This window comes from Drosophila rhopaloa, unplaced genomic scaffold (assembly GCF_018152115.1).
Source record: "Drosophila rhopaloa isolate 14029-0021.01 unplaced genomic scaffold, ASM1815211v1 contig_115, whole genome shotgun sequence".
Taxonomy (NCBI): domain Eukaryota; kingdom Metazoa; phylum Arthropoda; class Insecta; order Diptera; family Drosophilidae; genus Drosophila; species Drosophila rhopaloa.
Window position 1 is genome coordinate 18,508,144 of NW_025334990.1, and position 12,530 is coordinate 18,520,673.

At 42.2% G+C, this 12,530-nt stretch overlaps 4 protein-coding genes across 4 annotated transcripts; 3 read left to right on the forward strand and 1 right to left on the reverse strand.

Annotated features, from left to right (window-relative positions):
- Window positions 1-1,221: 1,221 nt before the first annotated feature.
- On the forward strand, window positions 1,222-2,010 carry LOC108051177 (cyclin-dependent kinase inhibitor 1C). The gene is given in 3 exon segments (XM_017133167.2): window positions 1,222-1,284; window positions 1,348-1,806; window positions 1,808-2,010. Coding segments are annotated over 3 exon segments (600 nt in total). The 5' UTR covers window positions 1,222-1,281; the 3' UTR covers window positions 1,946-2,010.
- A 1,238-nt stretch (window positions 2,011-3,248) lies between these two features.
- Window positions 3,249-3,829, forward strand: LOC108051223 (leucine-rich repeat extensin-like protein 6). The gene is given in 4 exon segments (XM_017133233.2): window positions 3,249-3,293; window positions 3,398-3,601; window positions 3,603-3,711; window positions 3,714-3,829. Coding segments are annotated over 4 exon segments (432 nt in total). The 5' UTR covers window positions 3,249-3,290.
- Window positions 3,830-4,909: 1,080 nt separating this feature from the next.
- Window positions 4,910-5,951, forward strand: LOC108051178 (palmitoyltransferase ZDHHC20). The gene has a single exon (XM_017133168.1). The coding sequence runs from the start codon at window positions 4,944-4,946 to the stop codon at window positions 5,949-5,951; it is 1,008 nt and encodes a 335-aa protein (XP_016988657.1). The 5' UTR covers window positions 4,910-4,943.
- Window positions 5,952-8,243: 2,292 nt separating this feature from the next.
- On the reverse strand, window positions 8,244-9,229 carry LOC108051214 (extensin). Its single transcript, XM_017133226.2, has 2 exons — window positions 9,095-9,229; window positions 8,244-8,724 (listed from the first exon to the last, which is right to left on the reverse strand). Exons 1-2 carry the CDS (start codon window positions 9,095-9,097, stop codon window positions 8,422-8,424), a joined length of 306 nt encoding a protein of 101 aa, XP_016988715.2. The 5' UTR covers window positions 9,098-9,229; the 3' UTR covers window positions 8,244-8,421.
- Window positions 9,230-12,530: the final 3,301 nt, after the last annotated feature.

Sequence of the window (12,530 nt, forward strand, 5' to 3'; positions counted from 1 at the left end):
ACTCCACTCCACTCCGCTCCCTTCGCCTCATGTGCATGCTATCGCTGTTTTATTTTTACGCTCCGAGGAAAACAAATTCGACGGAAATTAAATCACTCCGGCGTCGGAAAGTCTCCGCGGATTTTTGGCACCAACCGGAAAATTGTTCATTAGCAATTTGTGTAATTAAAAGGAGAGAGTGCTCGGGCCGAAGTGATGTCCTTCACCGTTTCGGGCTGTTATTCGGCCCTTCTCCCACTTAAAGTGGCCCCAGAACTTCCTGCCCGTCTGGCTAATTTGTTTTCCGCTTGGCAGTGACACATGGCGGCGGTCTAGCTGGCGTCATTTTCAACTTTTGACCCGATCGAAGCAGCTAATTTCAGGCGCTTGTTAAGTTCCCTGGCCCATCTGCTCAGGTTCCCATACATAATCAAGCAATAGGCTCTTGTTTTGGCCACCTTATCACAGTCGATCCGGCAGATTAATGACCAAAGCCTCAATTCGCCATTTGTCTGGCGGCTCTAGACCAAAAAGTCTCTGCGCCGTAGGCCTCTATTCGCCAAAAGCCCGAGAGTTGTTTCCAGTTTTCGAGCGGCTTTAGTTTTGTTAGTTCAATTTGATACACTAGAGCTCAAATGTTTTATGCAAATGATATTTAAATGAAGACAATGTCAAAAACAAGCAAGTACGAGTGAAGAGGAGTATGTTAAGCTAGGGGCACTTTTGGATTGCCCCTGCAAACTGATGATTGGCTTAACAAATTGGCTTAAACCCATTTATTGTCTTAATCTGCTTGGCTTACTATTAACTATGTTACTGTATTTATTTGATATTCGAAATAAAATCATACTTATAAAGACACACATGTTCATGTATAACATTCAGTTGGGGAGATTTGATCTATAAATAAATAGGTTTAGAAAATACTTACCTTCAAGTTCGTTTTTTAGATTAACGGAATGAATGCAAATGAAATATCGAATCCTTATATTTTAGAACAAGAAACATAAATTTCAAGAAATCTAGAATCTCTAGAGAACTAAATGACTTGAAAACAGGTAATCTGCTGTCGAAACAACTCTTCCTGGTCGACGTAGGGTGTCACCGCCGTTGACCATTGGCGTGGCTCGTAAAATTCTGGTTTCTGGCATATTAAGAGACCCTGATATCCGCACTTCTTCACTCGTGTTAACGTTTATCTTTCGCTTCTGCACCGCGCCCAGGTTTTGGTATAAATACCACCTGGCGGATGAGTCCAAGACATACTAGAAACACCAACGTTCCAAGTAACACATATCCAAAATGGTTAGTAGCAAAATAATAGAAACCTCATTTGAATCCTGACTAATTTGGCAATTTTAACTGCAGAAATTCCTGGTTGTCGCCGTTGCCCTTTTGGCCGTTGCCCACGCCGATGTGTCCCACCTGTCGGGCTACAACTACGCCCCCGTGAGCATCCCCGCTCCGGCTCCTCTGCCCGTGAAGGTGGCCCCTGCTCCTGCCCCCGTTCCCGTGCCCGTGCCCGTGAACACCTACATCCCCCCTGCACCCGCACCAGCCCCCATCCAGATCGAGATCCCCGCCCCGGCTCCCGCTCCCGTGGCCATCCCCGCCCCCGTGAAGGTCGCCCCCGCCCCTGTTAACCAGTACATCCCACCCGCACCAGTGGCCATCCCCGCCCCCGTGAAGGTTGCTCCTGCTCCCGTCTTCGTGCCCGCACCCGTGCAGGTCGCTCCCGCCCCCGTCAACCAGTACATTCCCCCCGCACCCGTGAGCATCCCCGCCCCCGTGAAGGTCGCCCCCGCTCCCGTCTTCGTGCCCGCCCCCCGTGCAGGTTGCCCCCGCTCCCGTTGCCGCCCCCGTTCCCGTCCTGGCCCCCCAGCCCGTTCTGGAGGAGATCGAGCCCATTTCCGCCGATGGCTACCGCTACAAGACCATCCGCCGTGTGGTCCATCGTCGTTACTAGAAAGCCACTCACTGATCCCGCCCAGGGATAAGTTTATTAAATAAAACAAAAATACGTATAATTAACCATATTGAATATGTTTTTTGGGAAAGGGAAAAATGTGAGTTTTAAGGAATGTTTTTTAAAACGTTCTAAATGTCAATTTTTAAGAATTATTATTGTTTCTGTCGTAATAAATACCAGAAGAAAATCTTAGTTCTTCCAACACAAAAACCAATTAATTGCCTTGCAGGGAATATGATTAATATGTTTAATGCTTATGTTTACTATTATTATTATTTATTATTATTATATTTATATGCAAATATGTAATTTATAAAGTCATGAAGATATTTAGGCATTTTTTAATTTAAATGAGATATATATGTTTAAGCAAATCAAGCGAAGACAAACTTTAAAATAAACATATATTTAATAATAGATAACGAATACAAACCAAGCTTTAGCTACAGCGTTTTCTTTAAGTGGACTAATTAGAATAAATTCTAGTAGCAAAACCTTTTTTGCCCCTATAACCTTTTTAAGCATTAGGGATACCTCTTAGAATTTATCTGCTCCCAACAAATTCACTCCATCATTCCCCCGAACATGTTCACCATCCGCCAGCCAGATGATGCGACGCTTAAATAAACTGTTTTATAAGCCAGGTGTTCGAAGAAGGCAAACCCAGTTTGGACTTGAGTAATTAATTAAGCTCAGCAAAGACCAGCCACAACAGACAACCCCGCCAGACATTGTGAAGATCAGCATAATATAAGCAAATTGAAATTAATTTTGGCATAAACTTGAAACGACGCCATAGGCCTGGCCAACTGCTAATAATTTAGCCAGCTCAAAACAGAAACACCAAAAAAGAAACAAATAAAATGATTATAGCAACAAAAAACCTAACCCAATCTAGCGTGTGACCCACGAGCATTTATCAAAAAAGCTGAATTAAAACAAAACGATTAAATAAAAATGAAACATGCAACAAAAGATTTGTTTGATCTAATTGCAGTTTCTCAAGCCTGAAACAAAAAGTTGACCCAAGTCAAAGCAGAGATAAAACGATTTTGGAAACCGAAACTGAAAACTAAAAACTAAAGCTGAAAACGAAACCAGAAAACCCGTCGAACTGCCTTGGCATTGGAGGCCCGTTGTCGTGTGTTCGGTTTCGGCCATCTTCCGACTTCTTTGAGTGAGGCTAAGACCCCCATGTATCATGGGGGCATCATGCAATTAATTTAGCCGCGGTTGACCCGCAGCCCCGCAAAACAATGAGCTATAAAACCCAAGACACACTTCGAGTTCAGCAGCACAAATCGACTTGTGATCCAAGCAGCAACAAGCCAATCTCCTCAAGATGGTGGGTGCCAGGATTATAGTAATTAAAGGATACTCGAATTTATACAAGGAAATATGCAGAGAATATATGGAAAATTAATAAAAAATATTTTTTTCTCATCCTAGAAATTCCTGATCATTGCCGTCGCCTTCTTGGCCTGCGCCTACGCCGATGTTTCCGAGCTGTCAGCCGGTGGCTACGACTATCCCCAGCCCGCTCCCCCGGCACCCGTGAAGAGCTACATTCCCCCACCACCACCACCACCCCCACCAGCACCCAAGAACACCTACATCCCACCGCCTGCGGCTCCGGCCAAGGCCTACATCCCACCCCCCACCACCACCACCACCGCCGGCGCCCAAGAACACCTACATCCCGCCCGCGCCCGTGGCCGCTCCCGTGGAGACCTACATCCCCCCCGCAGCCCCGGCCCCCGCCTACATCCCCCCGCCCCCGTCCAGCAGGAGGAGCCCGTCTTCGAGGAGATCGAGCAGCCCGCCCAGGACGGATACCGCTACAAGACCGTCCGCCGCCGCGTCTTCCGTCACCGCAACTAAGTCACAATCACAAAGGTGCAATTGTTGGCTAATGTGATAAGTCAGCAAAGGTCACATTTGCTGGGGAATCTGTTAATGTTTTGTTTGGAGAGTAAATAAATAATGAAAACAAATATAACGTTGGTTTTTTATTGGAAGGTAAACATGATAAGCTCTTAGCTTAAATTTAGTAAGCGAACATCCTATAAGATGGTATATTGGCTATCAACCTATTTTATTATTCAGTTTTTTCACTCTTATTTTATCAAGGAAGGACAAACACCTCATCCCATACTTATTTAGAATTCCTTTTAATTTTTTGCAATTTTTATCCTATTTTGTCCTGTATTTCGGCCATAACAATGCCGATCAAATTTAACGTTGGTTTATTATTGGGAAGTAAACAAGTTAAGGTCTTTGCTTAAATTTTGTAAGCGAACATCTTAAGAGATTTGGCTATGGTATATTGGCTATCAACCTATTTTATTATACAGTTTTGTCACTCTTATTTTATCAAAGAAGGTGAAACACAACATTCCAGACTTATTCAGAATTTCCTTTAATTTTTTGCCATTTTTACCCTCTTTTATCCAGTATTTCGACCATAACAATGCCAATAATGGGCCAAATTTGGAATGCCATACCTTGTTAGACTCGAAATAAAATTTAAAATAAATCTGCATTCAAAACTAAAATTTTTTATTTTTTTCAAAATTTTGAATTTTTTATAAGGGGTAACACTGTATTTTTTACCAAATTTTGGAAAAAAAAAAATTTTTTTTTTGTGAATGCCAATTTGTTGTGTATTTTATTACGAGTTCAACGAGCTATAACATTTTGAATTTGGTTCATTATGTGATTTTTTATGGTAAAAATACTGACTTTTAAATGCCAAAAGTAACTACTTTTGGGCAGAAAATCAATATCATGACTATTGTTAACAATTGGATGCTTTTTGGTAACTGTTTTTTGACAACATTAACTAACGATTGTTATCACTTGCTAGCTGATAACAGATAACATTAATTCTGGGAAATTTTTATGACAAATTTATGTTAGGTAGGCGTCGGAAATGATGACTTTCGTACAGGGCTGACAGAAGCAATTACCCACCAGGGTGAGAAGTCATTCCAGGATGTGCCTGATCAGAGACAGTTCGGAGCGACGGAAGAATCCCTGTTGCGTGGTTAGATGGCTTCCTATCCTCCTGATCCTGGCCATGTTGGTCTGGTCCTACCACGTCTTCGTCTACCAGATCTGCATAAAAAGAGTTGAGGGATTGGTGACGATGGGGATTATGCTCCTGTTCTACCACCTGCTGCTCTTCATGTTCCTGTGGACTTGGTTCCAGTGCATTTGCGTAGCGCCCGCTAAGATTCCCGACCAGTGGAGAATATCTGCAGAGGATGTGGACAGATTGGAGCGAAGCGAAGGAGTCGAGGCAGCAGCGCGAATCCTCAGCAACGCCTCGCGGAATTTACCCATCGCCAGCTGTACGAGTGATGGCATAGTTCGCTATTGCAAGACCTGCTGGATAATTAAGCCAGATCGGGCCCATCACTGTCGATCCTGCCACGTGTGCGTCCTGAAAATGGACCACCACTGTCCCTGGGTGGTGAACTGCGTCCACTTCCACAACTTTAAGTACTTCATACTCTTTCTTTTCTACGCTGAGCTGTATTGCTTCTTTCTTTTCTGCACGATGATCTTCGATACGTACTTAGTCTGCGGATTCGATTTTACATACCTGAAACGCGAGCACTCTTGGAGTCTCCTCCAATACGTGGTATGCATTATATTCAACATTTTCACGCTGGCCATGTACACTGTCAGCGTATTCAATGTGTCCCGAAATCGCACCACCATGGAATCGAGTTATGCTCCGCACTTTTTCGTTGGCGGGAAGAACAACCATGGCTTTGACTTGGGATGTTGTGGTAATTTCGGAGAGCTTTTTGGCGATAAATGGTACCTTTGGCCTTTTCCAATCTTCTCGAGTCGCGGCGATGGATTATCATTTCCCTTGGCCATCGATCGACTGAAGGACCAAAGAAAAGATGATACCCCGAACAGAGCCCAGATTGTCAAAGATAACATGACCAGACTACTCGGGATTCATCATGGTACTTTCGACTATGAATAGCTTACCGCATCTTCAACAAACCTCTAAAAATGTCAATACCAAAAGTTTAGTTCTTAAAATATAATATTATTCAATGTTTACTGAATGTTTTTACCATCTCAATACTTTTTTTAAATTAGGAGCCAAAAAGCAAATGTGGTTATTGGTTTTTTAGCTAAAGAAATTCGATATTTATTCTCTCGTTCGAATTATGATAAACATTTTTGCAAGTCCCAATCAAAGAAAAACAAAGACATTTCAACAAGATGCCCAAACTCCTCGAATTCCGGGCGCCCGAGAACGATTGGAGTTGGTGAACGATTCGGAAAGGAGGGACTGGGACTCCATCAAGATCTTAATTTACGAGTCATTGGCGAGTGCATCAGCACTGGACTCCATCCCATCCGCTTGACAACTGCAATCCGGTGGCCAGTTCTCCGTCCCGCTGAGTGGCCAACATCGATAAATCCTCTGCATTCCGCTCCTTTACTCCAGAGAAGCCCACACTCGCATCGAAGTCGTTTATAAAACGCTTAACATTCGTGACATATTTCGCATTTGGCCGCGCGTCGGGCGCAGAAATTTATAGACTTTATCCATTAGGAAAACAATTACGAGTGCAAACAATGGCCAATGTGCGATGTCCAATGGATGGACTCCCCGGCCAGAGGCGATTCCTCGGGCACTGAGCACTGAGCATATGTTGGGATTGTCGCGCCCCCAAGTTCATTGTCCTCGTCTATATTTTCTTATTATGCTGTGGCGACTCCTTGACTGCTGCAACACAAATCCAATTACCTTCAAAATAATAAACTTATGTACATACCAAAAAGGAAAAGAATGCCATCCAGGGTCCTTCCATTTCTCCGGCTGCCGTACGCACATTTTGCTTTATCAACTGTTGATAGACTCCGTGGGGAATTTTCCGTATGTCACGACAAAGAAGACGCTGGAAATGGAAATGGAAGCTGTCTGCCGTCGGGCGGCATTTCTTTTTTCGCTCCTGTTCCTTGGATCCTGAGTCCTGTTTCCGCCTCTGAATGCACCGAGGGAAAAGGAGTCCCTAAAGTTAATAAATAGGATCCAATACTTTTTTTCTATATTTTATATTAATTAATCTTGAATTAAAACCTATCCCAAGCCACCTGTTTTTCTGTCACCCAATAATACACATTTTATTCTTTTTCATTTTACTTCAGTTTGTTTTATTTCGAAACTTGTTTCTAGTTCTAGTTTCATCAATTGTTTTTAAGATTATTTTTCTTTAATTATAAGTTACAATTTTGGCCAGTGCCTAGACGATGGTTTGTTGATTTCCTCAGCTTGTTGGCTGCTCATTATTCGCCTTTGGCTGGTCCGTAGTTGGAGTTGGTCGCAAATGCACGAGCGCAAATAATTTTTGCCACTTGCATGTCATCAGCATAAAGTGAGTGCAAAATATGTGAACTCGACTTGGCAGCGGAAATTCGCCTTAGAGCGCAGAGTCAACAGCAATTGGCCAAATGACTTGTAAGGGTCGACAGAAAGGCGGAGGAGGAGGGAAGGATGAAGAGGGGGAGGAGTGTCCTGCCCAGCCACATGTCCTTGTCGCAATGCCCCCTTTTGTTCACCCAAGTCGCAGCTTATTGAATTCGCATATTTTCCCATTTTGCATTATGGGCAAACATTTTTTCCATTTCGCCATCCTTTGTTTTTGTGCTCTGTTTGATTTTGTAATCGAGGATTTGTTTGCTTTGGCTGGAGCCAATCGATTGCCGGAAGAAGGGGAAGCACTTCTTGTCCCTGCTCATTGAATGTTTCAGCAATTTTTGGTTAAGTCAAATTGGTCTAGTCGTTGGTTTGACCTTTTCCCAGCCAGACTTTAGAAAGGGGCGAGAATCCATTGGAATGCCAGTGTTGGCCAGAACATGTGTTTGGCCTTGAGCGGTTTGTTTAGGCCTTTGTGGGTTGGTTGGAGTTGAAGAGGGTTGGCTAAGGATGGCTATCACCAAGGAAAACCATCGAATGGCGACTTTGACATTGCAAATTGAACTTGACCGATGGGAAGCGTTTGATAAGGCAAATTGAATTTAAAAAGGAACAAACTTAGACTTTCTTCACGATCAAATACAAAATAGTTGATACCGATTAAAATAACGTGAGAATTTTCTAAAGTGTCGAGTGATAGTTTCATTTTAAACTGTGTTCCTAATGAAATTTAAAGTTTGTTACGGCTCTTATGACTTTCTTTTCACCTTAAACAAATCAACCATTTATAAAACAACTCCTTAAAATTCCTATTACACAAATTGTATAAACTAATATTGATATTTCTTTTGGTGGGTTATATATTTCCTGTTCACTAAACTTTGATCTACACCAAAGTAAATACAAGACAACATGTTTTCAGGTACAATTTCTCTTCATTTTTACTCTCAAAGTGAATTTCAGAGGATGGTATTCAGCAATTACACTCGAGTCAACAAATTAACAATAACAACAGGCCTCAACTTTAGTTGCGGTGACGGAAGACGCGGCGGCGGACGGTCTTATAGCGGTATCCATCTTGGGCGGGCTGCTCGATCTCCTCGAAGACGGGCTCCTCCTGCTGGACGGGTGCGGGGGGATGTACTCGGGTGCCGGGGGAGCGGGGGGGAATGTAGGTCTCAATGGGAGCCGGTGCAGGTGCAGGAGGTGCAGGCGGGATGTAGGTCTCCACCGGAGCAGGAGCGGGCTGCTGGTAATCGTAGCCAGGAAGCTCCGAAACATCAGCGAAGGCGCAGGCCAAAAAGGCAACGGCAATGATAAGGAATTTCTAAAAGAAGCAGAAATATTTATAAAATTAATGAGGCGGTAAAAACATATTGTTAACAAACTGAGGAGCATTCAACATTCTTATAGTTTTTGTTATAAGAATCAATATTCTTATTGCTTTTGTTATAAGAATATTGATTGGTTCTGGTTATAGTTATAGTTTTTGTTATAAGAATATTGATTGGTTCTGCATTTTACAATTTAAGACCAAACAAAAATGGCATGGTTTAAAATCATACTTATATACCCCAATGTTTTAAACTAAAAACTTAACAATTTTAAAGATTATTCTCGATACATTACAGAAAACTTTACTGGTATTCCAAAGTATTACAAGGCAAATTCCCTCCAACTTTAGGTGTACAACTCACCATGATTTTGAGTGTTTAGGCTGCGCTCAACGAAAGATGTGTGCTGTGGATGCCATGATGTCGCATGGCTTTTATATGGCCAAAACTCTTTGGCCAACTCATGCCGACGGCAACGGAAGCAACATGAGCCTCAAATGACTTTGAACTTGATCTGTGGCTGATCTTCAATCGCTCACTCTAGACGTGATCGATGAATCCGGCCGAATAAAACCGGTTGGCCGGCACTTTTGGATGCACAGGCCATAAATCGATGGAAAAACTTTGATCACGTTTCGTGTTTGTTTTTGGGCGCCTAATGCATCGCCTGTCCCATTGTTTTGAAGTGGCCAAGTGATGACTTCGTTAGAGGTCGAACTCGAATCGAAAATCTTGACTTTTAGTTTGACGCTCGAGGCGCAGCCCTTTAATTGATTTGCTTGTTGAACTCGGCCTTGGATCTCGGCCCCCGCATGGAATATACATGGCTCTCTGGCTCTGCTTGATTAAAACCAAATTTCATTTGCATCTCCGTTTTGTTGGTTTATTTGGTTTCGTTGTTATTACTCGGTTGGGCTTTATTGCTGGACCTAACCCCAATTACAAAACTCGAAAGGGAACTGCAGTTGCGAAGTATAAGTGGAGGCAAATGTTCTGCGAAAAGGTATCAAGATTGCACAGTGGGAGGATGCGAGGAATTTCATGGTATATTTGAGTTATTTTTAAGAATGTTTTTATTTATATTTAAATCAGTTCAAGAAAGGACATTTATATTACTCATTTAAAATTATATAAACAATTTTGTTTTATATTTTTGCCTTATTTTGGAAACTCTCTTGTTGTCTTTTGTAATTGCCTTTCATTGAAAATGCTTATTGACATTTAAGTGACTACAGAAACTATTCATGATAAGTTATTTCTCCATTGTTCCTCATTTTTTCATTTCCTTAACCAATTCCAGCTTGACTTTCCCGCCTCCCTTGCCATATTTTCATTTCGGCTTTTATTCTCATGGCCAACATTTTCATTTCTCCGTTTTGCTCTCCACTGTTGTCTGCCGTGTAACTTTTGTAGCCCTTGATAATATTGCAAATAATTTTCTTTTTTATGTTGATTATTTTTCGGACACCCTCCGCAGACACCTGAGATCCACCTGGCTGGCCCCTCCCCCCCTTTACAACCTTTTTTATTAACTTCGTTTTCATTTGTGCCGTTGCCTTCACGAGCTCATCATATTTTAATGTGGAAGGGATTCGGCGGCATCGTCTTTTGGCTTTTCCTCCCAGCTCCTCGGGCTGTTCTATGTTTCAAATTATTCTCGAGAGATTTGCAGTTCGTGATTTTACGGCAGCCAAAGGGGAGGGGGGAGGAAAGTCACCCCCAGGAGCCAAAATGGGAATGGAAGCCGCTGTGAGTTAAGACATTTCCCGAATGCAATTGCAGCTTTGGCTTTTAATTACCCCGCTTAAGTCCGTATTAACTCTGGCCTAAGCCTTTTTTAATTTGCCCCCACCTCGCCGCCAGCTGTCGTAATTGAATTAGGAGCCAGGAGACAATGCAGCGTCGCTGAACCTTTCACGCTGTTATCCTTGATAATTAATTTAGACGCCATTGTCCAGTGCACTCCCCTGTAGCAGTCCGCCTCCCCCTCGCAAATCCTTTGCCATTTCACATCACGTGCGACGCTCCACTCGTCCTGCTGCTGTTTCTTTTTTTCATAAATCGCCAGGACACACACAAAGTTGTCCAGCTGCGGAACAGAAAAGAAATGGGCGGAGAAGGACTCCCAAAAAAATAGAAAAATAGAGAAGGAAACTGCCAGTTTTATGGGAAAAAAATGAAGCGGCAGTTTTGACAACGCACGTCCATCTCGAAAGAAAAGGGAGTCTGCACTTTAATAAATTTAAGGTAAATGTAGAGAGTTTAGCCTAATTCATTTTTCCTAATATAAAATATTTATTGCATTTCTCTACGCAAATATACATGTCATACTTGTTACAAATTGTGATAAATTAAAATAAATAACAAAACATTGCCAGATGTTTTCGCGCAGTGTAGAGGACATGGCTGGGTCATGTGGCTTGCATATGGAACTACAATAGACAGGTACAAGATGCACACGTAGCACGCATTGCCGGAGCCCCAAGAAACGAAATATGGAATCACCTTTTGTAAGTTCGGGGCCATGAAATCGAGTTTACATCTTACTCCTCTGTTGGCAGAGCCATAATTAAATGTCAAAAATGACGCTACGTGCAGAGAAAGCCAATCGGCTGACGAGTGCCGGAGCAAAGTTCACAAAAAAAGGTACTTGCCATGTCAAATAGCATTAGAGTTTATGCAACTTTATCCAAAATATATAAACTTAGTTTAGGCAATAGAATCGTAGTTTTTAACACAGAAACAGTTGCATACTTTTGATGTCACAACTAATTGTTAAGAAGTTCATACTACAAAACATGGGGTACCGAGTTCAACTCCCAGTCAGGTAGCGTAAAAAAAATTTGTCATTCCTTCATAAGTGTATTTTTATTTTTTTTACCCACAAACTCATTTCTACCCGTGCCCCAAAACTTGTTGGCAACTTTTCTTGATATCAATTTATAATTTCTATTATCAAGAATAGCCATTTGTAATCGCTTAATTTAGTGCCACAAACTTTTACACAAAACGGAATGCAAAATAACCAAAGCCCTGCAAAAAAAATTGCCCCAAAAGTAATTTAACATTGGCGCAGTTTCCCCTTCGCTTCCGCCGCATTTGCAAAACTCTCGAAAAAGTAGCTGGAACTATTTAAAGTTTCCTTTTTGCTGCTTTTCCCTCAATGTGTATCGTACTTTTTATTGCCATTCGCTATTATTTGTTGCCCCTCTGTCGTTGCATATGCATATTATGCCCCCGAGGCATAGGAAAACACTTCCCCGCCACCTCTGCCCCTCCGAAAGCCAGACAACAGCAACGACTGCGATGGTTATGAAAAAGTACTTAACGTGCACAAAACTTATGTGCCAAGAGATTTTATTTTTTCCTCATAGTCGAGTAAAAGTTACAACGACATGCCAATTTTTCAAAAGAACCAGGGGGGCAATAGGTACTCCAAGGGAAACACAGGGTGGTCTTGGCAAGCTTATAAAATATTGCCAATAATACGTTGTTAGCGGATAGTTACTTCCCCAAACGCAGAGCCCATTTCTCCTGGCGGCCAAACTTTTAATGCACTTTCCAGAATGCACAAACAGAATAAGGGAACTCAGTTAGCTCTGCTCACAGGGGGGCCAAGCATCCTCCTCATTTAGTCTCAATTTGTCAAATTGGTACGGATAAAAATTATAATATTTCACACAATAAATGCTCTTCATAATATTGAAGGGAAATACACGATAATGACGTTTCTAAGCATCTATAAGAAGAACGCTCAGTATAAGTGGACATATAAGAAATACTCTGCAATATAAAAACT